Genomic DNA, 25,000 nt, shown 5'->3' with positions numbered 1-25,000 from the left:
CTAATGACATCATCGGGGTCATTTCCTCCAGAGAAATAATAGCAGTGTCCATCACAGGGTAACTCAGAGGGTCCTGTCCCTGTACGTGGACAGGTGTCCCCCCTCCACAAAGTCATAATACTATATCTATTATTCCCTCGTGCACATAGTAAACGCTGTCCCTGCAATGGCTGCAACTCACTGTTATTTCCATTTTAGATGAATCGGTCGGTTACAGCTGATAAATAAAGCCCATCAGAGCTCAACGTGACGTCTTCTTTGTCCAACCGAAGACACAGTTTTGAGTGCTAGACACCAGAGGACACAGCACGTCCTCCCAGCTGAAGTGAGGGACGCCTGTTTTCTGCTGATCGGCTCATTGTTTCAGCTCATGTATCAGCGCTGAAGGAAAGCTTGTGTTTCTGATCTGAATGGTGTCAATCATCCAGGCTGGAGCACCGCAGCGGTCTGGCCTGATTTACCTGCCTCCTCCTCCCTCCACCTCACCCCCACCCACGTTAATGAAAGACATGTGGTGGAGGCATAATGCTATTGTCTGTCAAATCTGCTTAGGGATCGTGGGGAGCGGCAGGGATCTGGCTGTTGTTGTGTGGGTGGACGGGCAGATCATCTGCCGCGGATGACGGCTTAATCCAATCATAGGGAGCGGATCACAGGAAGCCGATTCACCGTATAGCCGCCGGCCGGCCGGCCTCGGTCTGTCAGAGCTCCCCGCTGCTGCGGCTTCAACGGGACGCCTCATCAGCAGACTCATTGTGCCTATTTATGGACGACTGTGATGATGACAGACCAACTCAAAAGCATTTCACACTTTAGCAAACGTCCATTAAAGCACAATTACAGCATTCCACTTTCCATTTAGTACATTTCCCCTCGCTTTAATGTCTTTTCTGACAGTCGCCACATGCTCACAGCGTGATTAAAGATATTTTTAAAATCCGTTTAGCCAAACCTCTCAGGCTCATTCAGTCCAGAAAACAACTGAACGTTTCTAATCAGTCAGTGCAGAAAAGGAGAAGAAGTCAGGTTGCAAAGCAAATGTCTGGGAAAAAAAAGGAGGGAGGAAATGTTTTAAACTGCCAAAACACATGGCCACCTGTCAAACAAAGAGAGGGCAGCAAATCACCAGAGGAACCACAAACCATCGCTCACTACACGCTTTGCTGTAGCTACTAGCTGCCGTTAGCTAGTTAGCTCAGTTAGCCATGAAGCTAATGGCCCTGTGCTGCCTGGACGCTGCCCACGACAGACAGCTGGGAGCACTGAGGGATCCTCCCAGTGAACACGGCCGGATCGGGATCAAACACAGCCAGTGGAGGCCAGTCTGACGACGAAGAAAAGGGTGCCAAGGCTCAGACCAGGATCAAACTCCGGGACCGTGAAGGCACGGCAGGCCGGGATCAAGGAGTCATGAACCGGGACAGCAGCGAGAGGAAAGCAGCTAGCAGGTTAGCATGCTAGCTTCAGCAACACAAAACGTGGACGTCTTAATGTTTACACTTCACACCGATGTTTTTAGACTCACTGGTGGCCACGTCCTCCACATCGTACCTTTAACCTGAATAATGTTTTACCACAGTAAATACTTTACTACTTTATATGACTTCCGAGTACTTTCAATCAGTTTTTGAATTTCCTCCTCTACAGGCAGCGATCGATTCATTCCTGTGGAAACCAGGAGCCCATTTCACCAAATTTACAACATGTAACTTTAACACCAATCAAAACCAAACGCCATCCCCGCTAATGATGCACGAGCACGTGAGAACACTGCAGGGCTCACAAATCTACATGCAATTCACAAAAGACATTTCCTGCTGTGGTTTATATGCCAGGCTGCAGAACAAGACTGACCCAAAGAAACCCGAGCAAACTGCAGGTTAACCAGCTAACGCTAGCTAGATATCTGCACGTCATCATCATTACGTCCCATGTTTCATGACCTTTGACCTCCTGTCCTCCTGTCTGATTGGTTTACAATAAACGTCACACAGCGTACGTGAAGGAGAAGTGAAGCAGCAGAAAAGGCAGAGAAGCTGAATGTATGCTGGCAAATAAACACACACATACACACACGCACACACACACACCGAGGCGAGGCCATGTGAGCTGCTCTGAAGTGAAAGCAGAAATCAATACAACACAGAAACATTTCAAAATTCAATATCCAACTGCTTCAAGGAGGAGGAGGGAGGAAAAGGGGAGGAGGTGCAAGATTCTATCAAACAGCATAACTCACTGACAAACACGGGATGGAGTGAATAAACAGCCAAGTAACAGCCTGTGATGTCCGGCTGTCCTTGCAATGTGACGCTGACAAGCCAATCCCGGCTCACGTCGGGCGAGCGGTGCGGCGTACCTGGACAGGTAACCAGGCTGTCAAGTCTCCAGCTCATCCAGTCTGCACATGTTTGCACTCTGGGAGGGAGCAGAGGGAGCGTCGCTGACGTCGCCTCCGCTGCCATCACACGTCCGTGGAGTCCGTCTCCAAAGTCATTAAGAGCACTTTATTTATGCAGAGCCATAAAATTATGAGACGATAAATCCAAACGATGACGGGAGTGAGCAGGTCAGACTAATACATCAGCACCACTCCAGTGTCCCTTCAGACAAATCACAGAGACAAACCGTCTGCGGGACAGACAGAGTCCAGGAGGAGCACTCGTGAAGAAGAAGGTTTGGTATTGATTATTGATTCATGGCTGATTGATCGACAGGGACGGCGAAAGGTTTGGAAAAAGAAAGAGATAAAAGCCAGCAGGGACGACTTGCTCACATTAAGGTGTGGAAACATTACGTCTCCGCGCTTTGTAATCCAATGGAAATGGAGACAGCCGGCCTGTGGACAGAGCGCAGGACCAGGTGAGTCCACGGTCACGTCTCGCTCGGCTCCTCGGTCCTTTGTGGGCGAGCGGCTCGTAATCTGAACGAAACGTGACATTTTGATAATAAGTGAAATTAACTTCACGGAGCGAATGCTTGCTTTTACTTTATGTCTTTTCTGAGACAGAAAAGATGTCCACCTGCCTTTAACTGGACTTTCTTTTTCAGATTTTAACCTTTAATGTGGGAGTCTGGACACCTCGTCCCATCGTGGCAGACACGCTGCAGTTACATCTGTATGGTTTGGACATTAAACATCAACAGAAAGGAGAAAGACTGAGGTCGCATCGACGGCTAAGTTTGGAGAAAACAGGTCGTTCCTTTTCTTGGCACAAACGGGCTTCCGTACTGATCCCTCCATCCATTCAGAGGTAGGCAGACATAAGTTAAAGGGCACCGCTGTCGAGAATAATGACATTTGTCTTCCTGGTTTCAGCTGGACTCGTCTTTTCTTCCCTCGTCTTTCTTCTTCTCGTGCAGCAGGCTGTAAGCTGCTTGTAGCACAAATCACATTTTAATTAGCTCGATCCCGGCTAACGACCTCCTCCTCCAGGATTACCTGCCAGCATTCGTCTAATCCCTCCGTCCTCCGTCTCCCCCCCGCCTTCAGACGTCTTTCCTCCTCATCCTCCTCCTTCTCTGACCTCCTCTCTGCTCCTCCTCATCTCCTTCCCTCTGTGTCTGTTTTACATGCTGCAAACATCCAGACATTTTTACCATTTTTCACACTCCACATATTTCACATCTTTTGCGTGTTTTCACAAATTACGCTGCTTTCCTCCCATAAATACGCTTGTCTGCTGGTTTTTGTCACATTCTAATAAAGACGCTGTGTGTTTTTTCCATTTCATTTTTCCAACTTTTCATCCATATATTTCCACATAATGTCTCAAGCTGCAGTGAGTTTCATATTCTCGGCTGTTCTGTTGTTATTCATGCTCTGCAGTCTTTCTCTCGTCGCTATCTTTTGACTTTTTGTGGTAATGTTGAGTTTTTCAGCAGCTGCAGTGAAGCAACAGCCCGAACAGATCGAGACAAAAAGGATGCGGCCGTCATTTAAACCAGAAAGTTCAACAGCGACCACACACGACGTGACAGCAAACATCCGCTAAACTGTGCTTGGCCCTCGTCTGACCTCCACTTCAGCCTCACAGTATATCTGCAGCATCTATTGATCAGCCCTGGACACTTTGAAAAGCTTCCTTTAATAACCTGAAATGTCACCTCTGCTGCAACATCTTCAGATCAAACTGAATGTGTGGCTGCTCTTCTGCTTCATGAAGCTTTAAGGATGTCATCAAATATTCAAACTCAAGTCTGTTTCATTCAATCAGATGGAAATATTCCAGATTTTCCCCAAATTTCCCCCAAATTCAGCCGCTCTGTCTGAGCGTGTAAAGACGGAGCCGTCGGGGGTCTGGCAGTCATGTTGAGGATTAATGCGCCCAAAAGAAGCACAAAACATTTGTTGTGTTGATGTTGACATGAAGGGGAGGTTACCGCTCCTCCTCCTCTTCCTCCTCCCCCTGCTGTGTTGGAGGCAGGACGGGGGGGGAAATCTTATTAACTAAGGAAGGATCGCTCCGTTAATACCTGGCAAATAAGTGGATTAGCGGGGGGTCACTGTGGATTAGCCGTCAGTTTTTGTTCATCTGACGTCGACCCTCCTCGAAACCCCATAATCTCGCCTAAATCCTGTAAAGCAAAGGCTCGGGGCCAAGCGGGGGCCCGCACCTCGCCCCGCTGTCAGGCCTCAGAGAAACAGTCCTCTCCTGCGTTTGTAAGGCTCTTTCTCCTCGTTCGTTTACCTCCATCGCTCCTCTTCACTGTGACCTCCCTCCTCCTCCTCCTCCTCCTCCTCCTCCTCCGCCGTCCCTCTGCTCTTTGTCTGCTTTCGTCTCCCTCCTTCGCCTCACAATACCACGGCAACATCAAAGCTTGTGTTGCCGTGACAACAGCCCTGACTGAACCCCATCCAGACCTCGTTCCCCGTCGCCCTCCGTTCAGACCGGCTTCCCTAATTGGCTGGATCGACCGGTGGACTCTGAGGACGGGGCGGCTCCCCCCGCCAGCGGCGCAGAGGTTACCTGGCGGATGAATGTGAATAAGGCGCTCATATCTCCCCTCTTTCATCACCGTTCAGCTTCAGTTCACGGGTCGAGCGGGAGCGATGTGAGGCGGGATAATTGGCAGGCTCGGGGTGGACGGAAGTGGCACCGCTTCATACCCAGCAGAGGAAATCGACGGCGGACCCCGACGAGAGGCCGGCGGAGAGGTTCAGGTCACGCCGTGTGGTCAAACACCGCCTCAGACAGATGAAGGCTGCGTGACATCACAGACAGCCGGAGCGGTTTCAGAGGAGGATGTACAGAGGAGGCGGATGGAGCAACAGGTGCCACACCGAGCCAGGTGCATTATGGGTGGTCAAAATCACACTTTAAAGTATTTACAAAGACTGCGAGCTAAAAAAGATGAAGAAATACGACAGTCTCTAAATCTGAAAGCTGTCAATAGAGAGATTTTTGTCTCCTCTGACAGAACAAAGGAAACACTTTACCCTCCGTCCTTCGTTCCTGCTGCTCTCCTGTCATCCACACACAGCACACACACACACACACACACACACACACACACACACGAGACTCAAGCAGCTTAGCAAAGCAGCTAATGCTAATGCTAGACGGCTGCTGGAGAGTGAACTTCCTCTAAAACGAAAACAGAGCCGGACAAAACTCACTAATGTGACTCTAAACAACGCCCCGCCCTCTGACAGCACTGCTCTTAATGCAGTTTCAGCACACAGAGGAACCCTGAGGCTGACAGGTCCGCCGTGCCTCGCGATGGCCGCTGTGTTTCATTGGCAGGACGTCGTCGGCTACGCAACGTCGGGCGAGCTGCATATCGTGTGATTATAATCTGCACGTCCAGATTCTTGCAAATGTCAAACAGGTTTAAAGCTAAATATGTTGTAAACATGTTGAAGCATCAGCGGCCATGAAGCTCTTACAGTCCAACAAACGAGCAATCGTAACTATCACATGAAAGCATCGCTTCATTAACCTCTTCACCCTCCGCACTCCCCGGAGCCTCCTGCAGTGTGGCCAAGCATCGTCCAAACCCACACAACTTTATTTGAATTCTGTCAGAGATCCCAAAGCTTCCAACAATAACAAACACGTCGGGCTGAATTTTGGAGAAACGTGCGCGAAATCGTGAAGACACGGCGAATATTTCCATTTTAATGAAACCGTCTCCGGTCAGATGATTTCACTCGGTGAGAGAATCACAGTCTCAGCTGAAACAAGAAGACGCTGTCAGAGGAGAAGACGCTGAGAAAAGTCTGAAAAGGTTTCAGGGTTGAATGTGGGGCGACATGACGGCAGACTGGAACTCTGAGACGTCTGCAGCAGCTGTTTGTGCTGCAGCTGTTATTGTTCTGAACATCTCCAGTGAAGAAAAGCAGCATATGACTATAATTTACAGTAGTAGCTGCACAATTACGGCCGTACAGCGGTGGCAGTTTCACAGCGCTGAGAATAAGCGAAGCTGGTGTTTTTCTGGAAGAAAACAGCTCTTATGTAAATGTGCCAGAGGGAGGATTCCTCTCCTGCTGTCGGCTGTGTGACGAGGAGGAGGAACTGCGAAGGTTTCAGTTTGAGCGTCAGAAGTTTCTGCGACGCTGGGACACAGAAAGCAGCTGAATACTGCAGAGAAACCCTCATTTCAGCACGGATGCTGCTGTGCAGATGCCTCCACCCAAATAGTACTCAAGCACAGTACTTGAGTAAAAGTACTCTCCAGAAACTGCAAACTCCTGCCTCGCAGCAGCGGTTGGTGCTAATTCCACTAATTCCAAGTGACTGGTAACATTCATCAATCAGCAGCATGTTGAGCGACAGGTCAGGAAATGCTCCACTACGTTCCTAGTTTCATCGTTAATGAGAAACAATATCGGTTTAGGAGAGCGGGTCCACTGTGTGGTTTGCTGCTAAGCTGCTCATTAATTACTGAGAGCATTAATCTGCGGGGCTTAATAGGCGATCAAGGGTCTGTAACGTGGAGCGGCAGCATGTGACCGGCGCACACCTTAAGCCTCTGTTAATCTATTAGCCGAGAGGCCGCCTCCGCCCAGTTTCATTCTGACGAGAAGTTTTCAGTTAAAAGATTAATCGACTGAACGACGGCGCGAGCTCCGGGCAGAGCCCAGGGAGAGGAGGAGCGTAACGGAGTACGTTTACTCAAGTACTGTCCACAGTTTCAGCTGTAGAGAGCGAACGCCTCCATTCAGCAAAGCAATGAAAAGCATTTATCAATCACGCAGTGCTTCGTCTCACATGACGGAGAACTTCTAATGAACCCGACATCAGATTCCACCAATGAGCTGAAGCAAAGCTGAAGAGTTAAATCAGCTCCAGACTAGCTGTGTTTCATCCACGAAGCCGGCGAAGCTTTGCATCCGTCCTGCAGGCCGCCGCCGCCGCCGCCGCCGCCGCCGCCACTCCAGCCTCTCCACCTTTCAGCACAGAGACGGTCCAACATGAAAACAGAACGCTCCAACATCACAAGCCGACCCTCGTGCATTTGGCTTCTTTGACTTCTCTACAGTCTCATCGTGATAAATGCAGCTAAATGACTCGACGAATGTCTGCGTCTCACGCTGATGTCGCTCAGGTGTCGCAGAAACACCTGCTGATATGTGCTTTTACTCCAGCACAAATCAAGTGTTTCAGTGGTTCAGCTGATTTTACCTGATCTGAACCAAGAAATCACATCTTTGCATTTACTTTACCAGAAAGGCCGTCATGTACTGTTTCTGTACTTCCTTCTCTCCTGTATTCCTCCAGTTTACCTTCACTGTGTTTACTTCTTACTTTTAATGTTGTTTTTTTCTTTTCGTCACAGCAGTGCATCTGTGGCGTTTTAAAGCACTCAAAAACATGTATGTATGAAGTTCATTGTTGTTTTTGCTTTAGTGTGTGTGTGTGTGTGTGTGTGTGTGTGTGTGTGTGTGTGTGTGTGTGTGTGTGTGTGAGTGCGCGCATGCATCAGGTAACTTGGCACTGATGACTAACCCCCTATACCCCTAACTGTCTCCCTGTTTCCATGGCAATCCATCCCACTGAGGGTCGCAGCAGGACATCAGAAAAACAAAGTTAGACACACCAGGGAGCCTGTGTGTGTGTGTGTGTGTGTGTGTGTGTGTGTGTGTGTGTGTGTGTGTGTGTGTGTGTGTGTGTGTGTGTGTGTGCGCCTGTTTACCTGATGTAAACTCTCCCCCATTAACACTCTGACATCACCTCACCACACGTACGCAACTCCAGCCAGCCTCTGTTCATTAGTTCCCATGATGCAACGCTAACCTAGCAACCAGACCTGTGGCTAACTCCCCTGCTGCTTCTGCGCTCTCATTGGACAAGTTCCCGGGGGTCACGGCCCCGCGCCGCCCCCCTCACCGGCCAGCCATCTGTCCTGGAGACGCCGCCTCGGCGCAGGCGGAGCTCACCGGGAACAGCTGCCGGAGCTAACGGAGGCAGCTAACCGGAGCCAGTACCCGGCAGGAAGTGGCTTTGGACGTGCCGCTTTTAGCTCGCGCGGCGCTGAAGCGGGCAGTCGCATCCTGTTCGGAGCAGACAGTCGAGCGGTGACTTTGGTCTCAGAGATAATCTCACACATGTCAACCTTCCACACAGCTGATTCTTTATGATCTGCTGATGAAGATGATGATGATGATTCTTCCCAAAACAAACACATGAACTTCAACACAAAGCTAAAATTAGCAAAGTTAAGATGAGGTGAAACCTCCAGGATTTGAACTTGCAGTCCTCTTTCTCGGAGGTCAGAGGTCAAACCATGAGGACAAACTGAGCTTTCAGAAAGTGATGCTGTGAGTTTTCCCCACACGTAAAGCAAAAGCACGAACACCATTAAACATGTTTATTATTAACTGAGATGCATTCAGGACTGCGTGCAAAACACAGTGGACAACAAGTCAATTACACAATTAATAACCTTTGTGGGTTACTGAAGACAAGACTTTCAGAAAGGCTGGACATCCTGCAGCCTTTGAGAGGACAATATGTGATCGCAAATCATTTCCAGGCTCTCACAAGAGGAAAACGGATTTGATACCAAACCTGCAGGCTGTGAGGTGAAGGTACCGACCGTCACCTGACCCAGCCAAGATGGCACCGAGCAGGGGTCCATTAAGGTAGAGCTGGCCAGATTAACCCGTTAGGGGCCACAACATGAGGGGATTATGCAGGAGCCACAGCGGTTGATGCTGCGCTTTAATGATGCCAATTTCAAGTCCAGTCCAACTAACTGACCAACTGACACGCAACATTATTATTGGAGCTACAGGAGCTGCAACAGGTCCCTGACAGGTCATAGTAGATCAACAACCTTTAGGCTTTCTGACTGCTGATTAACACCCAGCGTGGTTCATCAGAAGGAAAATGTCGTAATTTGGTGACTAAAACGTTACGAACACATGCTTCTTCTGCAAAATACTCAGGATTTTCAAGACATACTCTGAATTGATTGTTAATGTTTTCGCATTAAAAAATCTATCAGTCAGCTGGAGCAGCTGGAAAACATCTGGACATCAGGGCATGTGCAAAATGTCAGTTATTCACACGAGGACCTACAGACCTAATTATTATTAATTATCATTAAAGAACATCAACAGTTTCAGAGGACTGATTATGGATGTGCATCATTTCACAGCTGAAAACTGGATCCATGCCTCTGTTTTTTTTTTTTGTTTTTTTGTGTGCTCTGAAGGAAGGCCTTTTATATTTCAAGAGCTTTTATATTTCATGCCAATAAAGAAAACCATCGCTGACAGAAAAGACAGTTTGACAGTTTATCCAAGCTGCAGTTTAAGAGCCAAGAAACTCAACCTCTGAAGAGAATACAGAGCAGCTCAGCACGCTGAATATTCATGATTATAGTTACACACGTGCCTTCTAAACTCACCATTTGTTAAAGGTTTTATGTCAGCAAATAAACCAAAATTGAGGTAGAGACACTTGAAGAAAATGTGAACAGGTCACCTTCACAACAGAGACGCCTATTATTCATTCAAGGCTCAGCATTCATTGTTATGTGGGAGGTAAGGACAGAGTTATTATGTTGCTCATAAATAAGAATATCTCAGCGAATAAAGTGGCTGTCCTCTCGCCTTAATATCCACAGTTTACTCACAAGCCTCATTTAAGATGTGAAGTGATCTAATTTAATTTGAAACAATGAATAAGTAAGTGTTTTCCAGAAAGAACAAAGAGCCATTTAAAATCTACTCAGCACAGGTAACTGCTCTGCCTCGAGGATGGAGATGATAACAGGTATTAGCAGCACAGGTAACCTGACCTCTTCAGCCGAAAGAATACTGGATGAACTCTCTCAAGAACCTCACGAACCTTTTTTCTTGAGTACTAAGAGGTTCACAGTGGACCCTGGAGCTCTTCCAATGACTGCTGGCTCATCTGAACTTCCCAAAGGAACCCCTGATGCAGGAAAGATGGTTGGAAACTCCCCATTAGCCCCCATAAGACCTCTGAGACCTCCTGAGTGAACCCTGTAATGTCCAGTGCTGTCTGGCATTCCCTAAAAATCCCCCGAATCTTCCTCAGTAACTTGTGGACCTTCTTCAATTATTCCTGGACTTACTCTCTAATTGGTCCATTCTCTGTGACTTACTGAACTTCACCTGAAATTTCTGAAAAGTTTGGCAAAGAGACAGAAAATAGAAGAGAGGAAATGGAAAATGATTCGACTGTGCATAAAATAACCTCATCAGAACCTTAGGAACCCCCAGTGCCTCCTGAAAGCAACACCTGGAACACTGGACAACACTCGGCACCTTGAGAAAGACCTCTGGGATGTCTGCGAAGAACACAGGAAACCAGGAAACCCTCAATGACCCCTGAATTCTGGAACCAATTCAGTGACCCCCAGAGTCATCAGTACCCCCTGAACCATTGTTAAAGGCAGCTAGAACCTCTTTAGAACCTTTTAAAGTACAGCATCCTTCAGGACTTGGAGTACTTCCTGAAAGAGCTCTGAGGGCTCTGAAACCTCGAAGTGACTCCCAGAAGCCCTGTAACAGGACCTCTGACCACCCTTTAAGACTCTCAACGACCCCTTAAAACATTAAGTGCCAGATGTAATTTCATATAATAGACAGAACATTTCTAAGGACCACTATTACCTCTAGGGAGACCCCAAGAAATACCTGAACAAACACCAGGACTATCTAAGTTCTAGAACTGTAACGTTCTTAATGAGCCCTCAAACCTCTTTCATTACTCGTAGAACCTTTAAGGACCCTGGAACTCAATGACCTCTGGAACCTCCACAAGAACTCTGGCAGTTCTGAGTTTGACCAAAAAAAAGAGAAAGAAAAAAAAAAACTATCTATATTTCACTACAACACCACCAAAATAATCCAATCAGGACACAGCGCAGTGTGTGTGTGTGTGTGTGTGTGTGTGTGCGCGCGCTGCGGCCCTCAGTATCCTTGCTGTTGTACATCAGTCGAATGCTGGCCGAGCTCCGATTTACAGCTACTGCCAAATACACACACACACACACACACACACACACACACACACACACACACACACACACACACACACCTCCTCCTGTAGTGTACAGCGGCCACCACAGATAAGCTCAAATAAACAACAGACCTGGAAAAATAAATCCACCTCCCTCCCTCTCTCTCGCCACCTCCCTGGGGACGAGGGAGGGCATCCAAAGAACGCCGCCTGTTACTATAAAGCTTCTTGACACCACACACACGCTCACACACACTCACGCGCACCACGCACACACACACTCGGTGATACAAATAATAAACAGAGAGAGGTATGGTTCCACAGGGAGGAATCACCTCTTCTATCACTCCACACACTCCTTTTATCTACTGGTTAATGAGGAGCAGACACACACACACACACACTTAAGAAACCTACAAACACACACTCAATAAGTTGCATACATACATACTCACACGTCCTCAGGACTCTGGTTTCGTCAGACCGTCTCTCAGCGAGTGTCCCACTTCCAAAACTATGGACCGCTGCTTACATCATTATGTAAAGCTGTGTGTGTGTGTGTGTGTGTGTGTGTGTGTGTGTGTGTGTGTGTGTGTGTGTGTGTGTGTGTGTGTGTGTGTGTCTGTGTGTGTGTGTTGTTCAGTCCAGAAAGGCTTTGAACACTTAGCCTCTTTCCTCAGCATGAAGTGGTGTAACACTACAGGCTCTAATGAGTGTGTGTGGATGTGTGTGTGGATACGTATTACTCATGTTGTGGGGACATAAATCAGCTTACAGTCACTCCGTGAGGACATCACCTTCCTTTTGGGGACCAAACGCGAGACCTCATGACATAAATCAATTAGTTTTAGGGTGAAGACTTGCGTTAAGTTTAGAGTTAGGCAAGTAGCGGTTACGGTTACAGAAAGTCTCCGGGAAATGAGCCGATGTAATGTTCCCAAAAGTGATGGAAACACGTGTGTGTGTGTGTGTGTGTGTGTGTGTGTGTGTGTGTGTGTGTGTGTGTGTGTGTGTGTGTGTGTGTGTGTGTGTGTGTGTGTGTGTGTGTGTGTCTCCATCACATGCACATCTTAGTCAGTAAATTGGGCTTTTGCAAAGTAAGCAGTAACAAAACAGGAAATGAACTGCCTGTTGTGTGTTGTTTGTTTATGCTGTGAAAACACACAGGTCAGTCACACAGAGCCTGTGAACCTCATCAATGACCCATAGAACACCTGAATTACACCTGTGAACTCTTTAAGAACTTTGTGGTGCCATCAAACCTCAATAGACACCTAGAAACTCCTAAAGAAACCATGAAACCGTGTCAAGGAATCTTAGAACCCTGCCAGTTAACCCTAGAACTGCTTAAATGACTTGGACTTCATCTAAGAGTCACTTCAGTGACCCCTGGAACGACTACAGAACGTTCTTAGTGTTCCCTGGATTCATCACAGATATACTTAAAACCCTGGACCCAATAACTTTATCATTGACTCCTGGATCCTCCTCAATGACATGTCAACCAGTTCGTAAGATAACCTGTAATCTTCTGAGGGACTCCAACCTTCCCAGTGACCCGTGGAAGCTTCTTGGTGACCACTGGAACCAACTAATTGATCCCCAGATTACTGGAACATTTTTAGGGAACTGGAACCTCCTCTAAGACTCACAGAACCTCCTCAGCTAAGAAAACCTTCTTTCAATGGCACCTGCTCAATAACTCATTGAACTTTCTCAATGATTCTCCTTGGAGGCTCCTCGAGGAATCCCTGTGAGTTCTTGAAGGTGTCCTTGGACCTTCTCAAGAACCCCTGAGAACTCCATCACCAGCATCTAGACCATCATCACTGACTCTCTGACTTTGCCTACAGATGCACCTATCCAAGAAACACTGAAACCTCCTCAAAGAGACCAAGAACCCCCTTAATGACCTCTAGATCTGTGGAATATCTGAATGACTGCAACCTCCTTAGAAATCCCTGGAAGCTCCTCAGAGACAAAAACAGTCTCCTCTGTGACCCTGGAAGCTTCTCAATGATTCTTGTCAGTGATCCTTGGGAGTTCCTTGAACATGGAGCGCCCTTAAGGAATAGGAAGTCCTGAAGAACACCTGGAACCACTTTTGAAACTATAAAACTCCTTCAGTGACCTCTGGAACCATGATCATTAAATCCTTGTACCACCTTAAAGCCTCCTAAATGACCTCTAAAATATTCTCTGAACAATGGACGCCCCACACCTGAGGTCTGCACCAAGTGTCAGCTCATTTAAATCAGGGTTGAAAACATTATTATTTGCTACAGCTTTTACTTAAAGTAAATGTATTTGCTCAATGGCTTCTGTTTTTAATTTTCCTTTAATTGTATTTTATTTTTATTTTTCTATTCTCTTCTACTCTCTATCTTTCTTTTTTTCTTTGAAATGTGTGGTTTTAATGTATTTTTATGCTTCTGTAAAGCACTTTGAATTGCCTAGTGTATGAATTGTGCTATAGAAAGAAATTTGCCTTGCCTTGCCTTAACAACTCAGACCTTTCTCAATGATCCTCGAACCCACTTTGTGAACACTATAACCACCTCAAGAACCCATGGCACAATGAAACTTCTCAAATAACCTCTGGATCATCCTTATTGACCACTACATCCTGCTTACTGAACCCTGGTGCCTCCTCAAAGACTCCGCCTTCAGGACCCCATCCCAACATTCCCACCATCAAACCTCAAAAACCCCTGGGAACTTCTCAGTGAGCCGTGGAACCCACCCCTAACTCCCTCACTGACTCCTCGGACCTCATGACCACTTGGACATCCTCGAGGAACCATGGAACCCACTCAGTGACCCCTAAAACTTCAGATTCACTCTTTACTTCACTCCCACTGACCCTTCGACCCACGGGACCTCTTCAAACATCCAGGTACTTGCTCAAGAAAACATCAGGAACCCATTAAGGAACTTGCTCAGTGGAACTTTCTCAACGTAATTCAGCATCTGCTTCATTAAAGTGGAACGTGAAGAGTTCATTTCTGCTGGGAAATACAGGAAGCTGCTGAAGAGCGAGTGCTGCTGGAAACCTCTGAGTCTTTGGACATGAAGGCTTCACGAGTTTGAGAAATCCTAAAAATAATGTGTGAGTTTCCAGAAAGAACAGTTCCATCCTGGGAGTTTCTGACAGGCTGGAGGAGAACTGCTGGCCCCCCATCATCACCCACCGGAGAGAGGAGGAGGAGGAGGAGGAGGAGGAGGAGAAGGGGGGGGTGATGGAGGAAGAGAGGAGAAGGGTGAGAAAAGAAGGGAGTGTGGATCCCCGGAGAGGAGAGAGAGGAGTCAGAGAGCCGAGGCCTCTTGTAGAGGAGCAGGAGACGGGAGGAGACAGATGGAGGCGATGCACTTCACTGAGGAGAACACGACCTCCTCTCCTCCTCTCTTCAGTGCATCCTGTCTTTCTTTCTCTCTCCATCTTTAAAGTAAAACTCATCAATTTCACATCAAAGGAAAAGTCCTCTCTTCACTCTACATCCTCATCTTCCCTCTTCTCTGTTTCCTGTATTTAAAAACTTGACATACTCTCACAGCCTTCAAGCCTGAAAAAATCCCCAAACTTTCATACCATGCTGACTCAGTGACTTTCTATTTTCATGGAAAATTTACACCCCATGTTAAGTTACATCTCCGTTATTAAGATTAAGACTTTGCTCCGGGTTTCAGGAATCACGCACACGCATTTCCCCGACAAAAACCAACATTTAAGAAAGAATAAAGGGTCATACTGCGTGTGTCTACACCGTCTACACATAACTTTCCAGAGCGTGTTGAATGTGAGACAGTAAGGCTGAAAATGGAAGAATAAGTTGAGAGCATCGTGTCTAATTTGCAATATTATTCTCTTAAGCAGTCAATCAAAGTGACAGTGCGTGTCTTCACACCTAACAATGTTGTATTATGCTAATCAAAGCTTGATTATAAATGTTATTTTAATGGCTGATGTGCGCTCAGTTTAGTTCTTTTAATTTATTCTTCTTGATTTACTCCATCAGGTGTTTTACTGTTTTACTGCAATCACTTCCTGTGTCTGTACTTTTCGTTTTGTGCTTTCGAACATTTCCATTGTTTCTGTGTAAGCACTAAACTAAATGTTTTGCTGGTTTCATTGTGGCCTCCCCTGTTTGACTGGGTGAACTGTCACTGAACGTTTCTGTTGTCATTCTTCTCATTGAGAAACTGGGTGAGTAAACACGGGTGTTAGATGTAAGTTGTGGGTTCAGGATGAGTCTATGAGTGTTTTCAGACCTGCATTGTTTAGAGCTGCTGAACCAGATTCTGGTTTGTTTTTGTTGTTGCTACCATCAGTTTCTGCAGCTCTGAATACAACAATTGCACTCAAGTGAGAACCAAAATAACCACAAACAACTTCTAGAGCGGTTTGTTTGTGATGGCAACATGAGCTGACCATGTTCCAGCCCAACGAAAAGGTGCACCAGTTTCAGGTAAACGGCATCTGCAGCCAGGTGAGCTTTGCATGCTGGGATTCAGATTAGCCGAGTCAGCAACTGCAAGCAACGAGCCAAAGACTGAATCCAGGTCTGATCTGGATTAGCTAAGTACATCGACTTCTTTGGGTAGGAAGGAGCTTCTTCCTGTTTTTACTGTCTTGCTCCCACCCCAGACACATCCAACCAATGAGGAGTGCACCTTGTCACATAATGAGAAACCAAACCGACAGGAAAAGGCATCACAATTCACAGTCATTTAGATTTATGAAACATGCGTCTGCATCTGCGTGTGTTAGCAGGCGTGTGTTAGCAGGCGTGTGTTAGCAGACGTGTGCTAGCAGGCGTGTGTTAGCAGACGTGTGTTAGCAGACGTGTGTTAGCAGGCGTGTGTTAGCAAACGTGTGTTAGCGGATGTGTGTTAGCAGACATGTGTTAGCAGACGTGTGCTAGCAGGCGTGTGTTAGCAGACGTGTGCTAGCAGGCGTGTGTTAGCAGACGTGTGTTAGCAGGCGTGTGTTAGCAGGCGTGTGTTAGCAAACGTGTGTTAGCGGATGTGTGTTAGCAGACATGTGTTAGCAGACGTGTGCTAGCAGGCGTGTGTTAGCAGACGTGTGCTAGCAGGCGTGTGTTAGCAGACGTGTGTTAGCAAACGTGTGTTAGCAGGCGTGTGTTAGCAGACGTGTGTTAGCAAACGTGTGTTACCAGGCGTGTGTTAGCAGACGTGTGTTAGCAGATGTGTGTTAGCAGGCGTGTGTTAGCAGGCGTGTGTTAGCAGGCGTGTGTTAGCAGATGTGTGTTAGCAGGCGTGTGTTAGCAAACGTGTGTTAGCAGGCGCGTGTTAGCAGGCGTGTGTTAGCAGGCGTGTGTCTGTAGCATCAGAGCAGCTGACGTCATCCTGCAGACTGAACTTTCATGTTTTTACAATTTTATCTGGAAATCAAACTGGTGGCTGATTAAGAGCTGAGATACAAAACCTCACTGATGTTTTGCCTCTCTCTCTCGTGTGTGTGTGTGTGTGTGTGTGTGTGTGTTGTGCAGCGATTACGACAGCTCTCAGACTGATGCAATCAGCAGATAAAGAGGTTGAGTGTGTGTGTGTGTGTGTGTGTGTGTGTGTGTGTGTGTGTGTGTGTGTGTGTGTGTTTGTGTGTGTGTGTTTGTGTGTGTGTGTGTGTCCAAATACAGTATGTTTGCATGTGGTTTTATCTAGGGAGGTGAGTACATCACATGCATGCACACACACACACACACACACACACACACACACACACACACACACACACACACACACGCTTCATAAATCAGGTTGTTATCCAGCAACCATCAGTGTCAGGCAGCAGATTCTCTCTCTCTCTCTCTCTCTCTCTTTACATTATCTTTATGTCTCTCGCCCACTTTCTACCTTTCTCTTCACTCCTCCCTTCCCTCCCTCTCTCTAACTTCCTCTCTCTCTTTCCACCACTCGATCTCTCCATCTCTCACCACAAACACACACATGCAATCAAATCCCACAAACTACATCCTCCTCCCCTCCCACCGGCCCTCGCTCTCGGGTCGGTTTCACTCCTCTTTCCGTCTGTCCATCACAGACAGGAAGTGGGTGCATTAGCAGAGTGAAGACAGGCTGATGGAATTAACGTCCATTATCTGACCATTTACAGGACAGAGAGCGGGGTGAAACGAGGAGGAGGAGCACAAGTGAAATGATAGAGATCTCACCACATCGAGCTTCGTCTGTGCTTTCAGCTCTGCACAACAAACCACAGAAAACATGTTTGTGTTGTCCGTGTGGGCAGTTTGGTTAGCTTCGCAAACAGTAAACACCAGAGCTGAGTGTGACTGGCAGAGGCACCTGCCAAACATGGCAACACACACTCTGAAACAACCCCCTTAAAGGTTACAGCTTGTGTTTTTCTTTATAGTTATTGTTAACAGATTGACTGAAAAGAGCAAAACCAATAAGTGTTTTAGTCTTCTGACTTCCTGCCTGTAGCTCTGAGCTCCAGGCGCATCGATTCCTGCTGAAAATCTTTAGAAACTTTGTGCAGATTTAGTGTTTCCTTCTTTAAAAAAGGCTCAGTCATTTTCCAAAATGGCTGCTCGCTGTGGTTTTTAGCAAACATGAGTCAAACAGGAGGAAATAGTGCATTTGTTGGGGACTATTTTCAGCGGCGGATGAATCCACATTTCGTGCATCAGTGAGCAAACTTCTCGAATGCATCCTGAAGAAGTCAAATATGTTGCTGAGGGTGCGACTGAATATACTGTCGATGTACGAGGTCAAACTGCTTTTATTTTGAAGTTTAATGACTTCCTCAGTGCTAAATCACATCCTCGTTTACGACAGCTTATGGCACCTTTTAGAAGCTGTTCTGAAGTTCAGCTAAATGTCAGCTACCCGTGTTTACTGTGACGGAAAGTTAGCCAACAGTCATTCCTGCTTTCTTATCTCCAAAGAGCCGAACACGATGGCAGAATGATAAACTGTTGCTGGTATGCTTCACAGGAAAGAAGGAAAAACAGCACGTGAAGGAAAACTGGACCATCAACACGAGCGCCATCCACCGCCGCTCTGAAGCTCCTGTGTTTAACCTCCTTCATGTCACATGTGGTACATTTCAGCTCAATGCTGGAAATGGAGCAGCAGCTGGACTCCAGTTAACCCCCCCCGTGTCATATGTGAGCATCCAGACTACAGCCGGATTATGCTCAGATTAAATGAGTATATGTACATATATGTGCATAATCCACCTATAAAAGCAGTTGGAAAATGAACGATGCATTAAGAATGAAGTGAACTCTCACACTCACACACACACACACACACACACACACACACACACTCTGGTCTGGTGTTATTTAAAGGTGCGTGAGGAGGATTTGTGGGATGCGGTTGGTAGAGTTGGCCTCGGCTCGCGGCTTCCTCTTGGATGGATGCTTGCTGGCACCTGGTCGCTCTGTTTTTATAGAGTCCCGCCCTCGCACCCTGCTGTGCTGTTATTGGCTGGGGGCCAAACACCCACTGCCCAAAGTCGACGCCCAGAACGCAGCAGAATAAGAAAAAGCAGGTGAAGGGCAGAGTCTGCAGACACAGACGCTGCGAATAAGTGATGATCGACAGGGATTATTTTTACATTGTTTTTCAGGAAAATCCTCCTCATTCTGCCTTTAAGCGCATCCACCTCCACAAATAGCACCAAACCACCTCATGGTCAGAGCGTAGTGTCACATGACGCTGCCATCGAGGCCCCACGCTGCACGGTGTGGCTCAGCTGTGACCTGACGATCTAACCCTGAAGACAGCAGGTTAAAAAAGCTGAGTGTTTGAAAGCAGCTAATGTAACGTTTGAATGAGAACACGGGGTACTGCTTTTCAGACGGATGGCTTAAATTTTTAAATGCAGACAGGAGCAATCAAACTCACATCGCACTGCTGAGGGTAAATAAACTCTGATTAAACGGTACAATCGGTGGAAGGACACAGACGGAGGATGTGTTCGAGGCCGGTCGGTTTGTTCCTGCAGCTCTTCATCAATCTGTCTGAAGCACTTGAGATCTGACCGATCAACAATCAGTCACACAACCGAATGATCGATTCAGTCTGCAGCAGTGGAAAAAACAAGGAAACAGGCTGCTAAGGAGACAGACAGCGAGCAGAGCCGAGCCGAGCCGAGCCGAGCCGAGTCCCTGCTTCAGAAAACTAATTAGGAAAAATACATTCTGCTGTTTGGTTCGTTACTGCCACAATTACGGCTGGGCTCACCATTCAGAGTTGAGATTTAATTACGTCCAGCTGCGCACAATATACTAACTCAGTGCTTCGAGTGTGGAGCGCGTTCACTCCCAAAACAGAGAAAAGAGCTGTCAAAGTGTTAAAACGCAGACTAAATCAAAGGGATTCTGAATGGGCTTCGGTTGGACGCAACAGAGGGAAGATCAACGAACAGCTGGAGCAAAAAAGACAAAAGAAGAAAAAAAAAAGTGCAATAAAGGTTTTAGTGCGAACCGGGAGACGGCGCTCGGCTCGTCGTGGCGATAAAGGTTTACGTTTTGAATCCGAGAGAAAGCGAGAGAGGAAAGTGTATCTGCGGTGGTGTGTTAATCCTCAGAGGACTCGCTGTAATCTGTTGACCTCTCTGCTGGTGCAACACACACGCACATGCATGCACACGCACACACACTTCCTTGGGAAAATACCTGCAGCTAAAACATGTTTGACCATCAAAGTGGAAGATTGTACAATCCCTTCACACTGCAGCAGACACACACACACACACACACACACACACACACACACACACACACACACACACACACACACACACACACAGCATAACCCTGACCTCATTCCAGTGTGTGTGAGGAGATACAGCCACTCACACACTCTCCTGCTGTCTATCGCTGCATCACACACACACGCACACACACACACACAGGGTGGCAGTAGCCTGTGGGTGTGCGAGCAGCTGTGAATAATTGTGTTTACAGATGGCATACGTACGACCTGTGGGTTGAGAGGGAGGCAGAGAGTTGGTCTTCTCGCCCTCACAAAAGAAGACAGGGATGACATTTACACTCAACCTCTCTCTCCCTCTCTCTCTCTCTCTCTCTCCACTTTCTATTTTTTGCCGCGTTTTCACTTCAGTTCGCTTAATTGGCGCGAGTCGTAACGAGGCGCTAACAGCCGAGGCAGAACAATGAGCGGTGACATAAGTTAAAAAAAGATGGCGGAGTGTTTTCAGACGTGTGTCTAATGAATCATTTGGCTCCAGAAAGCAGGTAAATGAAGTCTTTTGTTTATACCAGAGGGAAAATGAGTTTTGAAAGTAGAACAATAAAAGCCAACAGCTACTGTATATCATGATCTAATCAGAGGGTCTGTGCAACAAAGCCACACAAGCGGGCCTGTTTGCCTGGAAAAATAAGAAATGCGACTGCAAACATCGGCACTAAATACAGTTTGACTATGCACTGGTTTATGTTCTGGGACTTCAAAGACTGAGAGACGGCTTTGCATGTAAGAACTGACCCACAGTCAGTCAGTCAGTCTGGTTTAAAATGCATGCTGGAGGGTTGCAATAAAACCCATCGTTCTCTATAAAAGGCCTAAATTAAAGCGGAAAGTTCAGTAACTTCTTAGCTCTTCACACAATTTCTCATCTGCAGCATAAAGTTGGTCATTTGGTATTTCCACTGCAGCACAGATAGAAACATTAAAGTCAAGATGCATCAGGTTAGCAGAAAGCTAACATGTAGGAACAGTTGCGTAGAGATAAAATACATTTTGCCAATTTCTAGTCTTTGACATACGTTAAAGTTCGTACGTTAAAGGCAAGACAAGTCTGTTTTCCCGTTTTTATTTATTAAATTACACCAAAGCTACTGAGTTAAAAGAAAGCAAGTCAGTACAACACGGAGGTATTTTCCAAATTTCATTATTTATGGTTCCTAACGTTATGATAATACACGCTAAAAAGATGTCTACATTTGACTGCAGCTGGTTTGTTCCATGCCAAACTGGCTTTAAACGCATCAAAAGTTAAAAAAAAAACCCAAAAAACCAAAACATGTTTATGTCTGTTGCGTTTGCACACAGCTAAATCTTTGTCGTGATGTAGCATCGTTAGCATAATTTGTAACACACAGTAATGTTAGCGAATGTTTCCCTTTTAGCATTTCTGTATCAACACAGAGCTTAAGAGTCAACATGCTGAGTCATGGTAAGCTAACAACAGTGTGAAAACACCTGGGTGTGTGCTGTGGCGTATCTGCTAACATGCTAAAGCTAACAAGCTAAGTCTGCTTTCATGCCCATAATCTGTGGGAGTTCTAGCTGCGTTCAAAGCTGCTGTCCTGCAAGTGACAAACAGTGGCAGACATATAAAAATCAACATGCTAACAAGATGATAACAGGCTGACAACATGCTAACGACTGAAGACAGAGGGAGTGTATTGTGTTAGCGCACTCCCCGCTAGCCTCCCTCTGTGGATCTATAAGTGGAGCTGATGGAAGGTTGGACTCGGTGTGATTTACATAATTGGGATGTTAATTCGTTAAGCCATGGGAGTTGATTATGTTGCATATTGATTGTGTTGAGCTGCTGTGAGGTCACACACCTCTTTAACGAAGGTATACACAGCACAGGGAATTGTGGGAGTCTGATTAAAAATACAACGTTAGCGTTCCTGCTGACACGCTGTATTTCCACACACAGTGCAGCGTGTGTGCGTGTGTGTAATGAAAAGGGTGTTAATGTGTGTGAAAGCCAGCAGTGTTTATTGGTTTTGAAGCGTGTGTGTGCGTCTGCTGATGGATGGAGGAGGCGGGGAGGTGAAAAGAGGAGTAGAGGGAGGGGAAACTCCACCTGGTCTTACCGTTCTCCGGGTGCTCCATCTCGCCGATGCTGCCGTCGGGCGTGGTCCGCTCGTAGTGGTCCTCCGGCAGCGCCAGCGGCCCGATCCGCGGCCCCGACGACGACTTGGAGCTGGGCGTCTCCGACTCCTCCAGGCCGCTGTCGTAGTAGCTGTGCTGGGACGCGTCCTGCAGGTCCTGCGCCTGATTGGCCGTGGAGAAGGTCACTCGGCGGTGGGGGAGCTGTGATTGGCAGACAAGGACACAAAGGGGCAGGATTAGAACTCGAACGACACTTTAAGTTAAATTTAACATGCAGATGGTTTTATTAGAAATCACTTTCAGTTTGATCTGATGCAGATGAAGCGGTTTCAATGATTAAAGACATCAAGCAGAAGCCAGACTGTAAAAATAACTTTAAAGAAGTCATTTAGACACAGCGACTGGAAGACTCACTCCCCAAAACTTTCATTCCTTTGCACTCTGTTCTCAAACTCACCGGTTTGATGTTTTTTTACTTTCATTTTACTGCTCAAACCTCGACGATCAGTCAGCGCTCATCTCATCGCCACAGATCTCATCTCGTGTCGTCCTATCACTGCTCTCATGTCACCTCATCTCACATCATCCGGTTATCTGGGCTCATCTTTCATCATATTTCATGTGAAATCCAGTCGACACGACGGCTTTCTCTGACCGACGTCGAGTTCAGCTTCGCCACCACAAACCCGAAGAGCGAAACGATTCTGCAGGTTTAAAAGCACAATCGACGCGTTTTCCCACGTCAGCGAGGAAAGGCAAGACGTGATCAGAGAGTTCACCGATAGAGGTTTCCCCACGAGCCGATATGCTTCAACTTCATCACCTCAGCCGGAAAATACACTTAAAATGAAGTACTGCTGAAGTACCAGAGTGTAAAACCGAAAAAGCATCAGACAGAATGTACGTTTACGTGCACGTACACACAAACAATCATCCAGTTCAACACTCATTAGATATTTCCCATCAATGGCGGCCTGGTGGCCATGAGCTGCTGTCCCTCCTCCATTTTCATTACTGGTCCTAAAACACTCAAAATAATAATAAAAAAAAAACTCAAAATAAGCTAAAAGTCTTTGCTTCGCTTTTGGTGATGTATTTTTGTATTTTAGGAGAAGAAGACGGTCACATGAGTCTGGATTCAGATTCGACACTTCATCGTTAGTTTCCTGTAAAACTCCCCGACATGTTCGTTCTTCTCCCACAGAGTCGTTCTGTCATGAAGCAGATTGTTTTAATAGAAGCAGCAGGCTGAACACACACTTTACTGCTCCATTTACTGTGTTTCTGGGGGTGGAAGGTAGCTGTCTGACTCGTGTGTTTGATGGTTTTGTAATTAAAATACAATTAGCCTCCCTATAGCGCCGCAGGGACGCTGGACGCCACTCACGCAGACACACAGACAATGTGCAAATACGCCGAGCGCTGCCAAACAAACGGTGTCCTAATTCAGAAGCACACAATGCACTGTCAAACATTTCAATCACACACACACACACACACACACACACACACACACACACACACACACACACACACACCTGACCGGCTCAAGCTGATTAAGAGCAGCATCTCTGCCTCGGCAGACGCTGCATCACAATGGTAACCAGTACGTCCTCGCTCATCCACCAGAACAAACTGGTTTGAGCTCTTTTTAAAAAATGTATTTTCCTCGTGCTGGGATTCAAACCAGCAACCAACTGGCCATCAACCAGACGACGGTCACCAGCCCCCGCCGCGCACACAGTCCGAGCGCTTCGGCTGAACACGCCTAAAAACACGAGCAGCACGCAGCTACAAACACGCCGATGGAAAAGGTACAAAGGCAAACGGCGGCGGAGCCGTCCTTTAAACCGTGTGGACACAGTGTGCTGCTGAGGCGTCAGAAGGCGCCTGGTGCTCCAGGCGGCGGCCTCCTCTCCAGGTAAACACATCCAGACGCTCGGTGATGCCGGCCTCTCAGCACACTTCCTGTCACGCTCAGAGAGGTCACTGACTGCGTTCTTCTGTTACTGGGATGAAACGGAGGTGTGTGTGCTGCAAGCGAGTGTTTTAACCTGTCGGCTTGTACGTTTCCTTTTCACCACGTCCGTGTTTGCTCGCCGGTCGTCCTCTGAGGACGATTATCCCCCAGAATTCTGAATTCAGAGCACTGACTCGGCCAGAAGCACAGCAGACCTTCATCAGGAAGACTTCACCCGCTCGTGATCTCATCTGTTTTCCTGCCTCCCTGGATGAGGAGGCTCAACCAATCACAAACCCTCGAGCTTGCACTTGTCTTAGCGGTGACAAATCACCTTCTCCTACATCAGCAGATTCAGTTCAATCATCTGCTCCTCGAGCACGCCGCTTCTGCTCCCAGGTACCGATGCTAACATCCAACCAGCATCGCCCGAGTGGCGGCGGCACTCAGGTGACTTTATCTCACAGTTTAGTTGGACGCTGCCTGTTTAAAATGTGCTGAACACATCATGTCAGTGCTTAGTGTGACTGGAGGCGGAAAAGCAGATGAGAAATCCACAATCACGGAGTTCACGTTGGGAAACGTTGGACGCCACGGAAAGAAAATGTGATCTTTGAGCTGAAATGTGCAAAAGCAGCAGTTTGTTAACTTTGTGGCGAGAGAGCACGTTGACAAAGAAGAAACATTTCCATTTGCCAGATATTCAGATTTGTCCCTACCTGAGCGCCTG

The 25,000-nt window shown here is 47.0% G+C and overlaps 1 protein-coding gene across 5 annotated transcripts in view; it reads right to left on the bottom strand.

Annotated features, from left to right (window-relative positions):
• The window catches only part of LOC139331330 (protocadherin-1-like), a 161,999-nt gene that overhangs the window by 58,804 nt on the left and 78,195 nt on the right, over window positions 1-25,000 (bottom strand). For 3 of the 5 annotated variants that reach the window (XM_070962756.1, XM_070962759.1, XM_070962760.1), the window contains one exon: window positions 22,292-22,511. In XM_070962756.1, coding sequence (XP_070818857.1) covers window positions 22,292-22,511 — 220 coding nt within the window. Of the gene's footprint in view, window positions 1-22,024; window positions 22,512-25,000 lie in introns of those variants that run through there. The other 2 variants (XM_070962758.1, XM_070962757.1) reach the window with 2 other exon arrangements.

The sequence above is a fragment of the Chaetodon trifascialis genome, chromosome 5 (genome assembly GCF_039877785.1).
Source record: "Chaetodon trifascialis isolate fChaTrf1 chromosome 5, fChaTrf1.hap1, whole genome shotgun sequence".
NCBI lineage: Eukaryota > Metazoa > Chordata > Actinopteri > Chaetodontiformes > Chaetodontidae > Chaetodon > Chaetodon trifascialis.
This window is presented reverse-complemented; position numbering and strand designations above follow the sequence as displayed.